This window comes from Lissotriton helveticus, chromosome 7 (assembly GCF_964261635.1).
Source record: "Lissotriton helveticus chromosome 7, aLisHel1.1, whole genome shotgun sequence".
In the NCBI taxonomy this organism is placed as follows: Eukaryota; Metazoa; Chordata; class Amphibia; order Caudata; family Salamandridae; genus Lissotriton; species Lissotriton helveticus.
Window position 1 is genome coordinate 1,263,250,151 of NC_136068.1, and position 22,312 is coordinate 1,263,272,462.

At 49.4% G+C, this 22,312-nt stretch overlaps 2 protein-coding genes across 3 annotated transcripts in view; one reads left to right on the forward strand and one right to left on the reverse strand.

The window, feature by feature from the left end:
• Window positions 1–22,312, reverse strand: part of ACSF2 (acyl-CoA synthetase family member 2) — a 795,127-nt gene that overhangs the window by 183,975 nt on the left and 588,840 nt on the right. The window lies entirely within an intron of this gene.
• The window catches only part of CHAD (chondroadherin), a 62,160-nt gene continuing 44,787 nt past the window's right edge, over window positions 4,940–22,312 (forward strand). For both annotated transcript variants that reach the window (XR_013598814.1, XM_078654458.1), the window contains exon 1: window positions 4,940–5,729. Coding sequence is in view for 1 of the 2 variants with exons in the window: in XM_078654458.1 (XP_078510584.1) it covers window positions 4,953–5,729 (777 nt within the window). In the remaining variant the exon portion in view is untranslated. The remainder of the gene's footprint in view (window positions 5,730–22,312) is intronic.

Sequence of the window (22,312 nt, forward strand, 5' to 3'; positions counted from 1 at the left end):
TTAAGAACCACTGCTATTGTATTAAATGTAAAGGTTTTTAAATGCTGAAGAAATATATTTTTTAATTTTAAAGAATCTTTATCATATTTATACATTATGTTTGTGATGTAATTTGCATGCTACTTCTTTAGATGGCTCAGCTAATACTTTCGTGTTCAAAAGACCAGGAAACCCTACTCACTATGGAGTAGTGTGGCTCACTGGTTAGAGGCGGCAGGCCTGAGAGCAGAAGTCAGCCTGGGACCAGGGTTCAATTCCCGACGCGGCAGGGTCGTGGACCTTGGTCAGCGGACTCCATAATTCTCGTTTCGGTGCTTACTCTAATCAGGGGTTCCACTCGGCAACTCTGGGCATTAGCTTGCCTAATCTCCACAACAGCCCCACCAATTCCGGGGATGCCTGGCTCCACCTTGGGGACTCCCAGCAAGGGACCATCCCACAGGGAAAGCCAGGATGGGTTCCCCAGAGTTATACAGCGCCGGGACGCCCCGTTGCTGGGGCAGCTGTGCGCTTTACAAGTATACTACATTTACATTTACTAGGAACCAGGGTATATACTATATTAGGAAGAGACAGTGATTCCTGTGGATAATAGAATGGATATTTGGTAATACCAATGTACAATGGGAATTACTGCTGGTACAGGGATGCTGAAAGAGAAGATGTTCATAAACAATGCAAATAGACGACCAAGCACTGGTGAACGTAGAACTAACACATATTGGGTGACAAATTAGGACATATAACTCGGTACATCGAAACAATCATTATGCGATACAGAATGTTTAGTTAGAACTTTATGGTTATACAACAGAGAATAGAAATGATTCGTTTACAATGCGAGTCAACTGCGTTTCAATCTCGTGAGCAATGGGATGGTCTCATCAGGACCTAAGGATAGGGGACACTTGAAACGTAATGCGATTAAGCCAGACTGATTTTAGTGCTCAACAACCAAGTGAGGAAAAGGAATTCATTGGTACTCACATAGGGTCCAGCTGGGCACCCAGTGAGGGGGGAAAGGGGAAACACTGGCAGATATCCGGAGCGTGTAATGATGGACACGTCATGGAAAACAATATGGAGAGGTGCGGGCATGTTATGTCACTGCGCAAAGTAGAAGTTCGCCGTGTCTGTTCTCAAGCGGAAGTGTGGGCCATCCACATCACCCGCAACTCGTGATCAGTAGATTTGCATCCAGTCTTCAAAGAGAACCGCCCTGGTGGGTCTCTTGCTGCTGGATGACAAAGGTCTATGTTCACTTGAGACACTGAGCACGCCGAAGTTGTATTTTCAAATATATTTTCAAAATTTGCTTAAATAGTATTTGGTCTTCTATTTGAATTGTGTATGAACGTCTTCTCTTTCAGCATCCCCGAACCAGCAGTAATTGCCAATGTGAATTGGTATTACCATATATCCTTTATATTATCCACTGGAATCACTATCTCTTCCTAATCAGCGAATACTATTGCTCTTAGGGCCAAGGCATACCCATGGTCTGGCTCACTTTAAGAATTTTCTGGCTTGCCCACCTTTAATACATCACTACATATAATCAAACCAAACATAATTGCCTACATGCCTTGGATTAATCTTTATATAAGTTGGAGAGCAGCCCGCCTGAATAAATATATTTTGCATTCTCTTGACAACTGATGTTGCAAAGGAACATGCAACAAACCTTGTGGCGCATGTCTCAATTGCAGTACTCTATTTTCCAAGCCATTCTTGTACAACGCTCATAGTTACTACGATTTTATTTTGATAAATTAAGGTCTGTCATAAAATGTCTACTTTAGTCTCACAAGTGTCAGATAGTGCTCTGTACCAGATATCCACGGACCAAGTAGGTGGTCAACCAGGTGATTCTATGGCCACCGAAGACTTCCATCACAATCTTTCAACCGGTGCTAGATCTCCGTCACAGACCAACCCAACTCATGATAAGGATTTGCACAATCACTTATTGATCAATTCCAGGAGTTGCTCTTTGTTCTGCTGTTCTCTGGGTGTCGGAATTGGTATTGTTCAGGGAGTTTCTACTGATTTTGAAATGTAAACGCCGTTGAGTTGGTGCAAAGGCTTTTAAGATCCACCTCACCCGATTACCTGGATCAGTGTTGCATGGACGTAATTCCAAACTGCTCTTCTACAATATCTTTTCAGAGGTTCAGCTCTTTAATTTGGGTAACGAGGTAATAATTCGTTTTTGATATGTAGTGCTATATACAAGACAACTGCTATTCCCAAGTGCTGTAAGTAACACATATGATTAATACTCAGTTTTATGATACTCGATGTCTTGCCCTTGCACGGATAGAAGGCTAAGTCAGCTTTGCTCTAGATGAAAACTCCTGACCTGCGATTCAACATTTATGTGAGCAGCAACTGTTTAACTCACTGCGTGATACTGGGATTTTTTTTTTAAAGACCTTTATTCGCATTTCACAGCAATACAAGTATGGGCCTACAACCATCCCGGCCGGCCGCTAAGCAAGTCGCAAGGTAAGCATAGCAATGTAAAAGAAACAGCGGTCGATAAGCCGGGGCAGGCAAGTATACAGGATATAACTCGTATGAAGCGTACATCGTAAAATACAGGATTGAAGAAAGTCAATTTCACAATGAAGAAAAAAAAAATTTAAATCGTAAAAACATCAGAAGAAGTGCCAGACAGTCACACACGGTCCTACAATAGCAACATGATACAGAACCCCGGAATGAGTGCGAACACAATGAAGGACACGGGGGCAAGGCATACGAATCAGGATCAAAGTAAACCACACATACACGGCATGGCGAGTCGGCACCCCAACCCTTAAAAACAAAACAGATTGTAGGAAACATGAAGACGACGACACCGAGATAAAGACGAAGCAAAGGGCCATAGAGACAAAGAAAGGACAAAGAAACAACCCACTTCCCCCCTACCCCCCACCCTGCACCCCTGCAGAAGGCTACGGCCTACCCCCCCCAGCAGCGTGCCTATCGCCCTAAAAGAGACCCGAAATATAGAAGAAAGAGGAAGAAAAAGAAAGGAAAAAATACGGAGAAGGGCCATCGAGCAGACCACCCGGCCCCCCCCTCCCCCATCGCGCACTGTATACAGCAGAAGCAAAGTCAGAAGAGCCACAGTAGTAAGAATCATATAGTCAATCGGTATCATCCCCGTGGAGTGTCCCACCAAAACACCGGCAGCCGACAATGTGTTCCATCATATCCCAGACGATATCATCCCTGGCCTCCTCTATCAATAGCACCCACATATGGCCATTCGGCAATCGGCAGACAGTACAATATGGCGGGTCCAGCCGAACCGGGCGGTCCGAGAGGCGCCAATACTCCATGGGACCGTAACCCCACTCCCCGCACTCGAGACCCCGGACCCAGCTCCACGAAGGCCTCAAAACTGTCAGGGACACTCCAACGGGTCCGCAGCAAGCAGAAGCCTCAGGAGCAAGCGGTAAGTGAAAGCGACTCTTCGCCTACATGTAGATGCCGTTGCAGCTCAGGATAAGTGCCAGGATGTGTGCGCGGGGTGAGGAGGCTCACGGAGCCGAGCGGTTACGCAGCCATCCCGATCGCCATCTTGGCTCCTCCCCCCGTGATATTGGGATTTATTTAACTCCAAAGTGTTTTTGCAACAGTTTTCCCACTGTAATTAAGCATACAGCGTGCACCTTCACTGTTTGCGCCATGGCTCACCTTCAAATTGGTGCGTCAGGCGCAAACAGGGAAAGTGCACTCTCCAAAGTTGAATGCGCTGTGCATAGAGTAGCCGCGATCTTGTGCTGCCCTGGGGGCAGCGCATTCAAGTGCAATACCGAGCGGCTTTGAAGCATCTGCTCCGTGTTTCACTGTGAAGGTGGCACCCACCTGCACTTTTAAGAGGGGGGAAGAGATCCCCTTTGCAGGAGGGTGCAAAGAGTGACTGCACCCACGTGCAAAGGGATGTATGGAGGACCATGGGCCCCCGACACCCACCAGGGGGCTGCATCAGAGGTGCACTGGCAGTGTGCCACGTTTTTATGGCGCACTGTCAGTGAACCTCCTGACAGCTTCTTTGCCTCTGTGGCCACATCCATAATGCGGCGCGGGCACAGAGGTAAAGAGATTCCCTCCTTTGCATGGGGCCACACCCTCATTCAAATGAGGGAATGCCATCTTGAGATAGCGCTGGCGCTACATGTGTGCCAGCGCTATCGCTATTTGTATTCCAGAAGGGGCAGCACACGCGTCTGCGGCCCCTTCTGTAATACCAAAGTGCCCCGGGATGCACATAGAGGGCAAACATGCCCATTGGACCCCCGGGTACTTCTGTAATCCGGCCCCTGGTTGTTACTGTTACTTGACATTTGTGTAGTATTTTAATGAGTTCTGTATGGCCTCACAGCACTCCTACAACCTTCAGACGTGACAGCACACTCACCACGGTCACTAGCACAGTAGTTCATCACTCCCTTACATTGCACACACAGACGAGAAAAGCATGCACAGATATGTTCTGGTACCACACACAGAGCAAAATAATTTAAGAGAACACTGCTGAAGGCCGAAGACGAAATTGCAGCAACTATAATACATTTGCACTGACTGCAAGACTATATTCAAATACAAAGGGCTGGCTGGAGGTGAAGTCCAGACTCCCAGGTGTACATCAGTCCCTCCCTCCTGCTCTCTCTCTACCCTGTTACATGACCCTGACTCCCCAGCCTTTCCCTCCTCCTCCCAATATAACTGGTCTCCGGTCCAGAACATCTCTATTTGGTTGCACTGGGGTTAATTTCACACTCTGCTCCCAAAATGTGCCGCCTGCACGCAGGAGTCTGGCTGCTGCTTGTGGTTTTTGGATTGGGTCTGCTCTGAAATGCGATTATAAATAGCCCTGTGTTCACAGCTCAGCACACTTTCCCTCTCTTCTCCCTCTGCAGCTCCTCTCAGTGCTGACCATGGACTGCACCAGCTTCCTCCTCAAGCTCACTCTGCTGTCATGGGCCATCCCCATCTTGCAGGCGTGCCCCCAAAACTGCAACTGCCCTGTGGGGGGACAGCAGCACGTCATATGCAATGGAGCAGGGCTGAAGAAGGTCCCCAAGGTGTCTGACCAGACCCTGCTCGTGAGCCTGCAGAGGAACAGCTTCCCAGTGCTGGCCACCAACACCTTCAAGGAGATGAAAGGGGTGGTGAGTCTCCACCTGCAGCACAGCCAGATCAAAGAGATCGCCAGCGGGGCTTTCCGGGGCTTGAACAAGCTGGTCTATCTTTACCTGTCCAACAATGAGATCAGCACGCTCAAGCAAGGGGCTTTCGATGACTTGTCCGAGCTCACGTACCTGTACATGGATCACAACAAGATGGTGGAGCTTCCCAAAGGCATCTTCTCCCCGCTCATCAACCTCTTCGTACTGCAGCTGAGCAGCAACAAGATCCGTGAGCTGAAGCCTGGCACCTTTGCCGGAGCCAAGGACCTTCGCTGGCTGTACCTCTCCAACAATGAGATCACCGCCATGCAGCCCGGCTCCCTGGATGAGGTGGAGAACCTGGCCATCTTCCACCTCGAAGGTAACCAGCTTAGCAGCTACCCGGTGGCAGCCATGAGCAAGCTGAGGGTGGTGGAGGACCTGAAGATATCCCACAACCCTCTCAGATCGCTCCCCGACTTCGCCTTTCAGTCCTTTGGACGTTACATGGAATCGCTCTTCATGGACAACATGGGCCTAGAGAAGGTAAGTGCTGCCCGTCCCTGCTCCTTGATCCCACATGCGCCTCCATAAAGTGTGTACGCCATCTGCCTTTCACAGCTCCTCAGAGATCAGATCAAGAGGAATGAGTGCCCTTTGTCCATCACAGCTCATCTGCGATTACTAATTGTGCATGTGCCACCAGTGCCCACAGCCAATCCCAGCTCTTCGCAAAATGATTATCTAGACCAGAAGGTATCTGTGATCTCCACCCATCCGAGCTCCTCAGGGGACAATTATTGGACCCTGGACGGACCTGCTGTTCCCTACCCATCCCAGAAATCAAGGGCTGGTGTTGGAGTTCGAACGGTGGTCGCAGGTGATTAATAGTTCAATCCCTCCTAGGAGAAAGCCGAGACGAATGCCTTGTTAAATGTGGAGGCTACCCTCTTTCCCTGAATTAGGGTTATTCAAATCTGTGTAAATGCTGAGGCACCCTTCAGGGGACCCTTACTGCAGATTTATTAAGATACTTGAAGATTCAGTGTGTGCCTAAGGCAATGCCCCGCAGCAGACTCCCTGGCACTGGGGTGGGAGCTGGGGCTTGACATTCTGCCAGCTTGGTAATAATGTTATGCTTGGGGATCTCCGGAGCTGCAGCCTCACCCAGCTCGGATACGGTTTGACGTTTCCAATGAGCTCATGGTTGTCCTAATAATATTGGGGGGCCCTGTGCAGAAAATATTTAGGGGGCCCCTGTTTCAGACAACATTGAATTTTATTACCTATTGTGTACTAATTCAAGCCGTATGATTGCAAACACAATTGAATGAGAAGTAAAAAATTGATAAAGTAAAATAGAGAAAAAGTCACGTTCCCAATGGCCCCTCAGAAGGCGGGGGCCACCGGCAATCGCTCACTCCTACCTGTACCTTAAACGTCTCCGGAGGGCCTGCTGAGCTACAATCGCAGCCAGCTCATACCTGACCAATGTGGCTTCTCATGAATTCTGCAATATTCGGGGTGGTAAAACCCGGTGCCTGCGGATAGGGTGGGGGTGCCTGCGGATAGGGTGAGGTGCCTGCGGATAGGGTGAGGTGCCTGCGGATAGGGTGGGGGTGCCTGCGGATAGGGTGGGGGTGCCTGCGGATTGGGTGGGGGTGCCTTGCGGATAGGGTGGGGAGTGGCGTTTTCTAGTTGTTCTAAATTCCTGACCTCGAAATGAGGTATGATGTGAGAGTCTGATATGATTTCCTCCATTCCGAGCTGCACCATTTTCCCTGCATAAACATCACGAAGTTTTACCAGGAGAAACGTGTGCTTGGTATACAGTGAAATATTTCTTTAAAAGCTGCAGCTCTGATCAAAGTGCAGGGTCCCATTGACGCCTTAATCAGGATTACTGACCCCCATGAAATGAGCGCTTGTATCGGAGGAGGAGTGCCAGAGAGGCTCCTCACTTGCACACTTAAGCCCAGACATCACTTTGAGTGCCAGAGAAGCTCAGTGCCAGAGAGGCTCCTCACTTGCACACTTAAGCCCAGACATCACTGTGAGTGCCAGAGAGGCTCCTCACTTGCACACTAAAGCCCAGACATCACTTTGAGTGCCAGAGAAGCTCAGTGCCAGAGAGGCTCCTTACTTGCACACTTAAGCCCAGACATCACTGTGAGTGCCAGAGAGGCTCCTCACTTGCACACTAAAGCCCAGACATCACTTTGAGTGCCAGAGAAACTCAGTGCCAGAGAGGCTCCTTACTTGCACACTTAAACCCAGACATCACTGTGAGTGCCAGAGAGGCTCCTCACTTGCACACTAAAGCCCAGACATCACTTTGAGTGCCAGAGAAGCTCAGTGCCAGAGAGGCTCCTCACTCTTGCACACTTAAGCCCAGACATCACTGGCTCCTCACTTGCACACTAAAGCCCAGACATCACTTTGAGTGCCAGAGAAGCTCAGTGCCAGAGAGGCTCCTTACTTGCACACTTAAGCCCAGACATCATTGTGAGTGCCAGCGAGGCTCCTCACTTGCACACTTAAGCCCAGACATCACTGTGAGTGCCAGAGAGGCTCCTCACTTGCACACTTAAGCCAGACATCACTTTGAGTGCCAGAGAAGCTCAGTGCCAGAGAGGCTCCTCACTTGCACACTTAAGCCCAGACATCACTGTGAGTGCCAGAGAGGCTCCTCACTTGCACACTTAAGCCCAGACATCACTGTGAGTGCCAAAGAGGCTCCTGACTTTCATACTTAAGCCCAGACATCACTGTGAGTGCCAGAGAGGCTCCTGACTTGCACACTTAAGCCCAGACATCACTGTGAGTGCCAGAGAGGCTCCTGACTTGCACACTTAACCCCCGACATCACTTTGAGTGCCAGAGAAGCTCAGTGCCAGAGAGGCTCCTCACTTGCACACTTAAGCCCAGACATCACTTTGAGTGCCAGAGAAGCTCAGTGCCAGAGAGGCTCCTCACTTGCACACTCACTTAAGCCCAGACATCACTGTGAGTGCTAGAGAGGCTCCTCACTTGCAAACTTAAGCCCAGACATAACTGTGAGTGCCAGAGAGGCTCCTGACATGCACACTTAAGCCCAGACATCACTGTGAGTGCAGAGAGGCTCCTCACTTGCACACTTAAGCCCAGACGTCACTGTGAGTGCCAGAGAGGCTCCTCCATTGCACACTCATTAATCCCAGACATCATAGTGAGTGCCAGAGAAGCTCCTCACTTGCACACTCAAGCCCACACATCACTGTGAGTGCCAGAGAGGCTCCTCACTTGCACACTTAAGCCCAGACATCACTGTGAGTGCCAGAGAGGCTCCTCACTTGCACACTCATTAAGCCCAGACACCACTGTGAGCGCCAGAGAGGCTCCTCACTTGCACACTCATTAAGCCCAGACACCAGTGTGAGTGCCAGAGAGGCTCCTCACTTGTACACTTAAGCCCAGACATCACTGTGAGTGCCAGAGAGGCTCCTCACTTGCACACTTAAGCCCAGACATCACTGTGAGTGCCAGAGAGGCTCCTGACTTTCATACTTAAGCCCAGACATCACTGTGAGTGCCAGAGAGGCTCCTGACTTGCACACTTAAGCCCAGACATCACTGTGAGTGCCAGAGAGGCTCCTGACTTGCACACTTAACCCCCGACATCACTTTGAGTGCCAGAGAAGCTCAGTGCCAGAGAGGCTCCTCACTTGCACACTTAAGCCCAGACATCACTTTGAGTGCCAGAGAAGCTCAGTGCCAGAGAGGCTCCTCACTTGCACACTCACTTAAGCCCAGACATCACTGTGAGTGCTAGAGAGGCTCCTCACTTGCAAACTTAAGCCCAGACATAACTGTGAGTGCCAGAGAGGCTCCTGACGTGCACACTTAAGCCCAGACATCACTGTGAGTGCAGAGAGGCTCCTCACTTGCACACTTAAGCCCAGACGTCACTGTGAGTGCCAGAGAGGCTCCTCCATTGCACACTCATTAATCCCAGACATCATAGTGAGTGCCAGAGAAGCTCCTCACTTGCACACTCAAGCCCACACATCACTGTGAGTGCCAGAGAGGCTCCTCACTTGCACACTTAAGCCCAGACATCACTGTGAGTGCCAGAGAGGCTCCTCACTTGCACACTCATTAAGCCCAGACACCACTGTGAGCGCCAGAGAGGCTCCTCACTTGCACACTCATTAAGCCCAGACACCAGTGTGAGTGCCAGAGAGGCTCCTCACTTGTACACTTAAGCCCAGACATCACTGTGAGTGCCAGGGAGGCTCCTCACTTGCACACTCATTAAGCCCAGACATCATAGTGAGTGCCAGAGAAGCTCCTCACTTGCACACTCAAGCCCACACATCACTGTGAGTGCCAGAGAGGCTCCTCACTTACACACTTAAGCCCAGACATCACTGTGAGTGCCAGAGAGACTCCTCACTTGCACACTCATTAAGCCCAGACACCACTGTGAGTGCAAGAGAGGCTTGTCACCTTCACACTTAAGCCTAGACACAACTGCGAGTGCCAGAGAGGCTCCTCACTTGCACACTTAAGGCTAGACATCACTGTGAGTGCCAGAGAGGCTCCTCACTTGCACACTCATTAAGCCCAGACACCACTGTGAGCGCCAGAGAGGCTCCTCACTTGGACACTCATTAATCCCAGACATCATTGTGAGTCCCAGAGAAGCTCCTCACTTGCACACTTAAGCCCAGACACCACTGTGAGTGCCAGAGAGGCTCCTCACTTGCACACTCATTAAGCCCAGTCATCATTGTGAGTGCCAAAGAGGCTCCTCGCTTGCACACTTAAGCACAAACATCACTGTGAGTGCCAAGAATCTCCTCACTTGCACACTCATTAAGCCCAGACATCATTGTGAGTGCCAGAGAAGCTCCTTGCTTGCACGCTTAAGCCCAGACATCCCTGAGAGTGCCAGAGAGGCTCCTCACTTGCACATTCACGAAGCCCAGACATTACTGTGAGTGCCAGAGAAGCTCCTCACTGGCAAACTTACGCCCAAACACCACTGTGAGTGCCAGAGAGTCTCCTCACTTGCACACTTAAGCCTAGACGCCACTGTGAGTGCAAGAGAGGCTCGTCACCTTCACACTTAAGCCTAGACACCACTGCGAGTGCCAGAGAGGCTCCTCACTTGCACACTTAAGCCTAGACACCACTGTGAGTGCAAGGGAGGCTTGTCACCTTCACACGTAAGCCTAGACACCACTGCGAGTGCCAGAGAGGCTCCTCACTTGCACACTTAAGCCTAGACACCACTGCGAGTGCAGAGAGGCTCCTCACTTGCAAACTTAAGCCCAGACACCACTGCGAGTGCCAGAGAGGCTCCTCACTTGCACACTTAAGCCTAGACACCACTGTGAGTACAAGAGAGGCTTGTCACCTTCACACTTAAGCCTAGACACCACTGCGAGTGCAGAGAGGCTCCTCACTTGCACACTTAAGTCCAGACACTACTGAGAGTGCCAGAGAGGCTCCTCACTTGCACACTTCAGCCCAGACATCACAGTGAGTGCCAAGAAGCTCCTCACTTGCACACTCATTAAGCCCAGACATCATAGTGAGTGCCAGAGAAGCTCCTCACATGCACACTCAAGCCCACACATCACTGTGAGTGCCAGAGAGGCTCCTCACTTACACACTTAAGCCCAGACATCACTGTGAGTGCCAGAGAGACTCCTCACTTGCACACTCATTAAGCCCAGACACCACTGTGAGTGCCAGAGAGGCTCCTCACTTGTACACTTAAGCCCAGACACCACTGTGAGTGCCAGAGAGGCTCCTCACTTGCACACTCATTAAGCCCAGACACGACTGTGAGTGCCAGAGAGGCTCCTCACTTGTACACTTAAGCCCAGACATCACTGTGAGTGCCAGAGAGGCTCCTCACTTGCACACATAAGCCCAGACACCACTGTGAGCGCCAGAGAGGCTCCTCACTTGCACACTTAAGCCCAGACACCACTGTGAGTGCCAGAGAGGCTCCTCACTTGCACACTCATTAAGCCCAGACACCACTGTGAGTGCCAGAGAGGCTCCTCACTTGTACACTTAAGCCCAGACATCACTGTGAGTGCCAGAGAGGCTCCTCACTTGCACACTCATTAAGCCCAGACATCATAGTGAGTGCCAGAGAGGCTCCTCGCTTGCACACTTAAGCCCAGACATCACTATGAGTGCCAGAGGCTCCTCACTTGCACACTCATTAAGCCCAGACATCATTGTGAATGCCAGAGAAGCTCCTCACTTGCACACTTAAGCCCAGACATCACTGTGCGTGCCAGAGAAGCTCCTCACTTGCACACTTAAGCCCAGACATCACTATGAGTACCAGAGGCTCTTCACTTGCACACTCATTAAGCCCAGACATCATTGTGAGAGCCAGAGAGGCTCCTCACTTGCACATTTACGAAGCCTAGACATCACTGTGGGTGCCAGAGAAGCTCCTCACTTGCACACTTAAGCCCAGACATCACTGTGAGTGCCAGAGAGGCTCCTCACTTGTACACTTAAGCCCAGACATCCCTGTGAGAGCCAGAGAGGCTCCTCACTTGCACATTTACGAAGCCTAGACATCACTGTACGTGCCTGAGAAGCTCCTCGCTTGCACACTTAAGCCCAGACATTACTGTGAGTGCCAGAGAGGCTCCTCACTTGCACACGTAAGCACAAACATCACTGTGAGTGCCAAGAATCTCCTCACTTGCACACTCATTAAGTTCAGACATCATTGTGAGTGCCAGAGAAGCTCCTCGCTTGCACGCTTAAGCCCAGACATCCCTGAGAGTGCCAGAGAGGCTCCTCACTTGCACATTCACGAAGCCCAGATATTACTGTGAGTGCCAGAGAAGCTCTTCACTGGCAAACTTACGCCCAAACACCACTGTGAGTGCCAGAGAGTCTACTCACTTGCACACGTAAGCCTAGACACCACTGTGAGTGCAAGAGAGGCTTGTCACCTTCACACTTAAGCCTAGACACAACTGCGAGTGCCAGAGAGGCTCCTCACTTGCACACTTAAGGCTAGACACCACTGTGAGTGCAAGAGAGGCTTGTCACCTTCACACTTAAGCCTAGACACCACTGCGAGTGCCAGAGAGGCTCCTCACTTGCACACTAAGCCCAGACACCACTGCGAGTGCAGAGAGGCTCCTCAGTTGCAAACTTAAGCCCAGACATCACTGTGAGTGCCAGAGAGCCTCCTCACTTGCACACTTAAGCCTAGACACCACTGTGAGTACAAGAGAGGCTTGTCACCTTCACACTTAAGCCTAGACACCACTGCGAGTGCCAGAGAGGCTCCTCACTTGCGCACTTAAGTCCAGACACTACTGAGAGTGCCAGAGAGGCTCCTCACTTGCACACTTCAGCCCAGACATCACAGTGAGTGCCAAGAAGCTCCTCACTTGCACACTCATTAATCCCAGACATCATTGTGAGTCCCAGAGAAGCTCCTCACTTGCACACTTAAGCCCAGACCCCACTGTGAGTGCCAGAGAGGCTCCTCACTTGCACACTCATTAAGCCCAGTCATCATTGTGAGTGCCAGAGACGCTCCTCACTTGCACACTCACTAATCCCAGACATCATTGTGAGTCCCAGAGAAGCTCCTCACTTGCACACTTAAGCCCAGACACCACTGTGAGTGCCAGAGAGGCTCCTCACTTGCACACTCATTAAGCCCAGTCATCCTTGTGAGTGCCAGAGAAGCTCCTCACTTGGACACTCATTAATCCCAGACATCATTGTGAGTCCCAGAGAAGCTCCTCACTTGCACACTTAAGCCCAGACACCACTGTGAGTGCCAGAGAGGCTCCTCACTTGCACACTCATTAAGCCCAGTCATCATTGTGAGTGCCAAAGAGGCTCCTCGCTTGCACACTTAAGCACAAACATCACTTTGAGTGCCAAGAATCTCCTCACTTGCACACTCATTAAGCCCAGACATCATTGTGAGTGCCAGAGAAGCTCCTTGCTTGCACGCTTAAGCCCAGACATCCCTGAAAGTGCCAGAGAGGCTCCTCACTTGTCTATTCACGAAGCCCAGACATTACTGTGAGTGCCAGAGAAGCTCCTCACTGGCAAACTTACGCCCAAACACCACTGTGAGTGCCAGAGAGTCTCCTCACTTGCACACTTAAGCGTAGACGCCACTGTGAGTGCAAGAGAGGCTCGTCACCTTCACACTTAAGCCTAGACATCACTGCGAGTGCCAGAGAGGCTCCTCACTTGCACACTTAAGCCTAGACACCACTGTGAGTGCAAGGGAGGCTTGTCACCTTCACACTTAAGCCTAGACACCACTGCGAGTGCCAGAGAGGCTCCTCACTTGCACACTTAAGCCTAGACACCACTGCGAGTGCAGAGAGGCTCCTCACTTGCAAACTTAAGCCCAGACACCACTGCGAGTGCCAGAGAGGCTCCTCACTTGCACACTTAAGCCTAGACACCACTGTGAGTACAAGAGAGGCTTGTCACCTTCACACTTAAGCCTAGACACCATTGCGAGTGCAGAGAGGCTCCTCACTTGCACACTTAAGTCCAGACCCTACTGAGAGTGCCAGAGAGGCTCCTCACTTGCACACTTCAGCCCAGACATCACAGTGAGTGCCAAGAAGCTCCTCACTTGCACACTCATTAATCCCAGACATCATTGTGAGTGCCAGAGAAGCTCCTCACTTGCACACTCATGAAGCCCACACATCATTGTGAGTGCCAGAGAAGCTCTTCACTTGTACACGTAATCCCAGACACCACTGTGAGTGCCAGAGAGGCTCCTCACTTGCACACTTAAGCCCAGACATCCCTGTGAGAGCCAGAGAGGCTCCTCACTTGCACATTTACGAAGCCTAGACATCACTGTGGGTGCCAGAGAAGCTCCTCGCTTGCACACTCATTAATCCCAGACATCATTGTGAGTGCCAGAGAAGCTCCTCACTTGCACACTCATGAAGCCCACACATCATTGTGAGTGCCAGAGAACCTCTTCACTTGCACACGTAATCCCAGACACCACTGTGAGTGCCAGAGAGGCTCCTCACTTGCACACTTAAGCCCAGACATCCCTGTGAGAGCCAGAGAGGCTCCTCACTTGCACATTTACGAAGCCTAGACATCACTGTGGGTGCCAGAGAAGCTCCTCACTTTCACACTTAAGTTCAGACACTACTGAGAGTACCAGAGAGGCTCCTCACTTGCACACTTCAGCTTAGACACCACTGCGAGTGCCAGAGAGGCTCCTCACTTGCACACTCATTAATCCCAGACATCATTGTGAGTCCCAGAGAAGCTCCTCACTTGCACACTTAAGCCCAGACACCACTGTGAGTGCCAGAGAGGCTCCTCACTTGTACACTGAAGCCCAGACCTCCCTGTGAGAGCCAGAGAGGCTCCTCACTTGTACACTGAAGCCCAGACCTCCCTGTGAGAGCCAGAGAGGCTCCTCACTTGCACACTCATTAAGCCCAGACACCACTGTGAGTGCCAGAGAGGCTCCTCACTTGTACACTTAAGCCCAGACATCACTGTGAGTGCCAGAGAGGCTCCTCACTTGCACACTTAAGCCCAGACATCATAGTGAGTGCCAGAGAGGCTCCTGACTTGCACACTTAAGCCCAGACATCACTGTGCGTGCCAGAGAGGCTCCTCACTTGCACACTTAAGCCCAGACATCAATGTGCGTGCCAGAGAGGCTCCTCACTTGTACACTTAAGCCCAGACATCACTGTGAGTGCCAGAGAGGCTCCTCACTTGCACATTTACGAAGCCTAGACATTACTGTGCGTGCCAGAGAAGCTCATCACTTGCACAATAAGTCCAGACATCAACGTGAGTGCCAAGAAGCTCCTCCCTTGCTCACTCATTAAGCCCAGACACCACTGTGAGTGCCAGAGGAGCTTCTCATCTACAGACTCATCCAGATCACAGCAGATGTGTTTGGAGATGCAGCTCCTCAGTTGAATCCTCGTGCAGTTTAGTGATGGTTGTGTGTGCCCTAGATGGCTCTGCGTGGAATCAGAGCTCCTCAGCTGCACACTCATCTAGCTCAAAAATGGTTCTGAGTCCGAACGGAGCTCCTCGGCTTCAGGCTGATCCAGGTCGGTGATGCTTCTGTGTCCCAGCTGAGCACCTATGCTGCAGAGGTTCCAGCTCAGAGAAGGTGATGTATCCAGACTTAACTCAGCTGACCAAAAGTTCAGTGTGCCCGGGGAGCTGTTAAGCTGCATACCCCCTCGCCCCCCCGCCCCCCCCTCGCACCCACAGAAGAGACTCCTTGTTGTTGAGAAAAACAATGCATGGTCTGAGGTCTAACACCAGAGGACAAAGTGAGCAGAAACTACTGGGAACGCATTCCCCATTTTTGGTTTTGTAATAGGGAGCAGTTTCTTTACCTTTCGCGCACTTAAAAATGGGTCAGTCATTTCTCGGTGAACAAGAGAGTTTGGCTGTCTGGTTCAGAGCTAAAGGGGATTCGAGGCGCTTAACCTGCTCAGGTTATCTTCAGGCCTACCATCACTTCTCTTCATCACGGCACTAACACGATTACTAATGAGTGCGTCACCCTGGAAGGCAGCGTGGTATGGCAACTGGCTGTCACCTCACTGGTGGCACAGCCGGGGCGGGGTGGGGGCTTGTCACCACATACCCCAGGGCTCCATTTCTGCCTAGGGAGGGGATAACAACGAAATGCTTTTATTATTACTTTTTAATTCATTTTCATAGCTACCTGCAGCCCTCACGTGGCCCCTTACTAAGAACGAGGGTCTGTGTGTTTTTTTTCTGTGAGAAGACTTCATCGGGGCCGGGGTGGAGTCAAGGATTCGAACAGCTGAATGGAAGGTCGTGCTGCACTCTGTCTGACTGTTTCCCTCGTCCGGTCACCCCCAGTGGCCATATTACTGCTGCTGGCCAGGTTAGAAAAGGCGGCTTTTCTCCTCGGACAGTTGTTAGTAGCTCAACTTTTGTTGTCCATCAGAGTGAGGTTTACTGCAGCCTGTTATGTGGATGCGTCACCTTCACCCTCGGGTACCACCGGCATCATCCCTGGAGCTGACGTCTAGGCCCGCCACGTGAGCTGGTGCTGCTGCCTGGCCAGGTAGAGGCTGGGCGTTGAGTCAATGCCACACCAATAGATAGCCTTTTTTGCTAAGGCCAGACCCCAGGGGTCGAAATCAACGTGGGAGGGGGGGCCACAAGGCCCTCCTTCCCGTTTTGAACATCGGCCGGGCTCTGGGGGATAGGATCCCTGGGGCCAAAAGCGGCCCGGCAGAGGGGTCGCATATGGCTCCTCCCCATTATATGATAATATAATTCCCCCCTTGGATCTGGCTGACCCTGGGGTCTAGTGAAAAAAAGCACAGGAAAACATGCTTTTTTTTTTTTTTTTTTACTTTCCACCGGATTCATGGTAAAATGTAAAAAATAAAAAAAAATTGTCCCAGGGACTCTTGGGGATTAGGGTATTCCTACCCTGCCCTCTTGTCATTTTTATGTTTTTTTCTTGAAACTCGGCCAAGTTTGAGTCCCAAGATGGCTGCCACTATTTCCTGATCATTTTGAGATCTGCCGGATTAGTGGACCCTCCTTGTCTCTAGATATACATCCTTTTTCTTTAATAACTCCAAAATTACAGAGTGAATTCACACCAAATCACAAATAGAGTTCTTTCTAGACCAAGATCTAGCTTTCTGCCAAATTTGGTGTAATTCTATTCAGTGGTTCGGTCTGTAGTTGCATCTAAAATCCCAAGAGAAATTGCATGGGGAAAACATGTTTTGGGATCCTCTTTTTTTCAGCCCCCGCTTGACAAATCGCCCAAAGTTTTCCAGGCAGCAGCTAAAGTGAGTGGAAAACTAGTTTAGAAAATTTTGTGAAGATTAGTCAAACGGTGCCATAGTTATTAGCATAACAAAAATGCTTTTCCTATGGAAACTAGGTCCTAACTATAAGTATATACTGGCGACTGCCAGTAGGTAGTTATACATATGTGTGTGTGTGTGTGTGTGTGTGTATATTTTAAGTTGAAACAGTGATAACATGCCAGTGAAGTGACCATATTTGCTACTACTTACACTGCTCCTCAATTTCTACCCACTGGTTATGGTGTGGACCAAAAAGATGGACATACAGACTCTGGAGCCTTTCCACCACACTTGAGAACACCCACACTCGCATCAGGCCTATAGAAGTTCTTGATTGGCAGCGAGGTGGGCTTAAGCTGCCGCACTGTGACAGTCAAGGGAAGCCATAGACAAGCCCCAAAGTATGACACTTGCATCTCTGACTTTAGTGCAGAAGCACAGCCAGCGTCGGACTGGGACAAGACATAGGCCAGGCACCACATTAATTAAAGTGGCCCCTATTAGCAAAGCAGATGGGTAAAAAAGTGGCAATTTCAGGGAAATCAACAGTAAAAATGGGTCCAACTGGACCCCAACTGCTAAAAAACTGGCCAACACACTGATTTTCCAGACCAGCCCATCTGCCACTGCCTGATTAGCCTATAGGCCAGTCCGACCCTGAGCACAGCCAGGGCAATCATCTGTCCAAAGAGAGTCTCTTAGGAGACTGGGGTGCATGTATTAAAATTAGTACAGTCCTGATAAACCAGGACATCTGGTCATCCTATGCAGAAGAAGCTAGGTCGGAATGTGAAGATTAGAGAGCTGCTTCTGCTGAATGCTTTATATCATTACAGCTCCACATTAGACTGAATGAAGAAAAAAAAAACAATTATACCCCAGTTAGCTTCCTGCCTTTGTTTTGGGATGACAGTAATGGGACATATAAGTACTCTACTACCCATGGGTAATCTCAATTCTCAAAGTTTAGGGGAAAGATATATGCTGTAAATGGTAACAATGACATATTTAACAACTTTAGTTCTGCAAAATGCAAAGCCTTTAGCTGAGCTTCTGAAACCTGGTTTAAAATACATTATCAGTATAATTGTTTGTTTTAGACCGAGGGTCAAATCAGGTCACAGAGGTCAAGCAATTTTTTAACTGCACCAGAACCATCAAATATTTACCAGCTAGCTTTCTTGTTCTCTCTCACCCTCCCACGGTCCCAGTTTTCACACCAAATAGCCTCATCAGCCAGGGTAGCTTAACTCCAGTGGCATGGAGAGCACGAGACCCACGTCTAGGCATACCCGTCCCTCTCGGGGTGACAAATGCAAAAAGAACAATTGATGGACAGAATGCAGAACAATGTCATACATTCACCCCAGTTCAGAGATCTGGGCCTGAATCCATCGTTTATTTGCTCACCTTGCCATTCCAGTTTGGACCCAGCCATATGCAAAACAGTTTTGACCCTGTGCCCAATCTGAACATTCCAGCCCGAACTGCCAGGCTAGATCCTCTCTGGACTTGAAACAATCATCCTAGGCCTGGTTTCGGGCTTTCAGCCCTCATCAGCCAGGATAGCTTGACTCCAGTGACATGGAGAGCACGGGATCCACGTCTGGACAAACCTGTCCCACTCAGGGTGACAAATGCAAAAAGAACAATTGATGGACAGAATGCAGAACAATGTCATACATTCACCCCAGTACAGAGATCTTGGCCTGAATCCATCGTTTATTTGCTCACCATGCCATTCCAGTTTGGACCCAGCCATATGCAAAACAGTTTTGACCCTGTGCCCAATCTGAACATTCCAGCCCGAACTGCCAGGCCAGATCCTCTCTGGACTTGAAGCAAGCATCCTCAGACTGGTTTCGGGCTTTCAGCCCTCATCAGCCAGGGTAGCTTGACTCCAGTGGCATGGAGAGCACGAGACCCACGTCTAGGCATACCCGTCCCACTTGGGGTGACAAATGCAAAAAGAACAATTGATGGACAGAATGCTGAACAATGTCATACATTCACCCCAGTTCAGAGATCTGGGCTTGAATCCATCGTTTTTCTGCTCACCATGCCATTCCAGTTTCGACCCAGCCATATGCAAATCAGTCTTGACCCTGTGCCCAATGGGAACAGTCCAGCCCGAACTGCCAGGCCAGGTCCTCTCTATTTGTGTGCGTAGCACCTTTCGCCCTAAGTGGGATGGATATGCCCAGACATGGGTCTCTTGCTCACTCTGCCACTGGATTCAAGCTAGCCTGGCTGATGAAGGGTAATACCCTGAAACTGGTCCCAGGATGCTTGTTTCCAGTCCAGGGAGGACCTGGCTTGGCAGTTTGGTCTGGACTGTTGTAAACCAAAAGAGAGTATGCAGTTCCCCAGTAGGAAAAGAGCGGATGAACCAACGTGAGTGGAGGCACAAAGGAGGGGAATCCTCCTTGTCGGAATTAGAGTCCTCACAGACCCAGCACGTTAGGTGTCATGCTTCATCATATGGGCTCGCTCCTCGTCAGGTCGGCAGTGCAATACCCGATGGACACCCATAAAGGGGCTCTTTAGCAGAGATCTTCTGTTCCTGCCGTATGGTGCCGTGGGTGTGAGGGCCCTAGGGGAGGGAGTGTGTAGATGTAAGTGGGTGGTTTAAAAAAAGGTCGGATAGTGCACAAAGTAGCTTTAATAGAGTGGTAACTCACCTTGTTAAAAAAACAAAAGAGAGGCTGCTCTCTGGCCCTAGGGTCCAGGGGAGCAAAGCTCTACTCTACTTTAATGGTCGACATGTTTCACGCAGTATGTTCAGAGTGATACAGTGCATTTCATCAGGACCAAGAACTATCTACACTAAGTGGTCTGGAGGAAAAGGTCTTACCTCCCACTGATCTAGTGTGCGAGCACGTAGTCCTGCCAAATCTAGTGGAACCTAGACAGGGATAACATAAAAATAAAGGAAAAGTGGTCAGAGAAGTCATCATTACTGTCCCACAACGCGCGGTTCATCTATCAAGAGCAAGGGTCAGAAGTATGTGCTCTTAACTATAAGTGTGTATAAAAGGAAAATTAAAAACTAAATGACTGGAGGAGTAAGCAAACAAAGTTGATGAGACACAAAAACATCACATGTCTCAACCAACTAGATGGAAGCGCTTGCTTCAGTGGTCTTACCGGCAAATGGCACCTTTTATTCAGGTGCCCTGTGGAGGTAGGGAATAAAAACACTCTGTGTAACAAAAGAGGGAGGGGGTCAGGGGACCGCAGTACCCATCACATCCGCGTCTGGGTCTGTAGAGACACACTCAAAGAGGTAGCCTGAGGGTAGTTGATCATCCACCAATAAACCCTGTGTAAGGGGCCCTCTGATGTTGTGAAAGTAAGGGCGCAAAGCTTGATGCCGAAAGGGAAGCGAGGAGGCAGTGTGCAGCACCACCGGGCCAAGGGCCTGCGGTCTGGACTGTTCCCATGAGTCAAGACTGATTTGCATATGGCTGGGTCTAAACTGGGGTGGCATGGTGAGCAAACGAACAATGGATTTAACACATATCTCTTGACTGGGGGTGAATGTATGATTCATTCAGCATTCCGTCCATCATTTGTTTGCCTCAAACTCTTAAGAAGGTGCACAACTACTTAGCAGATGGTTAACACACACTCTATGATGCGCTTGGTTGGCAGGGTGTGGGTTTGTGGTGTTTCTGAGTCATGCTTGATGACCATATATATGTAACTAAAATATGCATAATTTATAAAGATAGGGCCTGGATCGGTAATCCCTAAAGAATCTGTCACTGTTTCTGGTTCAAAACCCTGCCTCCACCACCGCATCACACCTCACATGGCAGGACAAACAGGAATAGATTGTGATTAAACGAAAAGTGAAGGCAGTTAAATACAGAAGCATTCTTTATCAAGCTGTGTGGTCTGCAGTCCAAGAAAGGATTCGGTACTAAATAAAACGAGACTAAAACTGAAGTAAACTATGAGAGCAAAACAGGTGCTACATCCTTTCATTAGGTTAAATTATGAAGTCATCTTAATCAGAGCTATACAATGAAAATGGGATGGTTGCATGTGTGTGTATAAATTAGCATGGAGGGTAAATGCAACTCACTTTTGCTGAGAATGAAGTTTGGCCCCTTGTTGCTTTGGGCAACTGTTGACATAGCACAGTTAGAGTAGGGGACTGCTAGGCTTTCTCAGTTGCTTCAAAAGCCCACATGGATTTCAATGAGTGGAGGGTCTAAAGGACATTAATTCCAGCAGATGTGGCATAAACAGAGATGACTGAGCCTCGTGCCTCTGTTTGTATCACCTGTAAAGGCAGAGATGGTGGAGGAAGAAGCGAAGTAATGATTTTGTAAAGTTCTGCTTAGGAAGCAGGGGCCTTGACTGTCAAATTCTCAGGGAATTACACACAAACCGTCTTCAATGGATCCGGTGTGGGGAATTTAATACAGGTGAGACATGATCAATGCGGGAGAAGATACGATCAAAGTGAAAGGGATATTACCGATGTGGATGAGATCAGATCAAGGCAGCTGGGCTATTCTTAAAGTGGGTGATAACAGTCAATGAGAGCAGGATGCTACCCAATGCAGGCGAGAAGCTGATTAACATGGGAGAGCAAACATGACCAATAAAGGAGAACAATTATCAATATGGGCAAGACCATGGCAGGTGACACTAGATCAGGGCGGGAGAGGAGACATGATAAATGTAGAAGGAACATGATCCTGCTAGCTCTTGCCAAAGATGGGACCCGGAGGCTGCCAGTTGCATTTGGGAGTCATCGTCATCTGTTCTAAAGATATTCGGACAAGCGTATGGACACTATTTGTAAAGTTCAGGTGGGAAACCACTGGAGTCAACCTGCCTTCACTGTTTGTGAGAGGAGTAGGAGGTAAAATTCTAAGGAGCAGCTTCAGTGCTAGGAAATCTGTCTAAGCTGTTATAATGTTTTGGCACTATATACAGAAGTGGTTCTGTCGGGTACGACAAATGATTTGTGCATAGTATTCACTACATAACGGGTATTTTTTAGAGAAAAAACAACATGTATATTGGGTTTGGCTGTCGTGTGACAAAATACACAAACAACAATATTACATACGGTTCAAGTGTACAGTAAGTGGCTAATTGTGATAAGTGACAATAGTGCTGTACAAGGGTGACATGGTTTACATATGAATACACAAGGGGGAAAACATATATTTATAGTCAAGTCCCAAATGCTAACATAACCCTCTGATAGGGATTATAATTTCCTGTTTA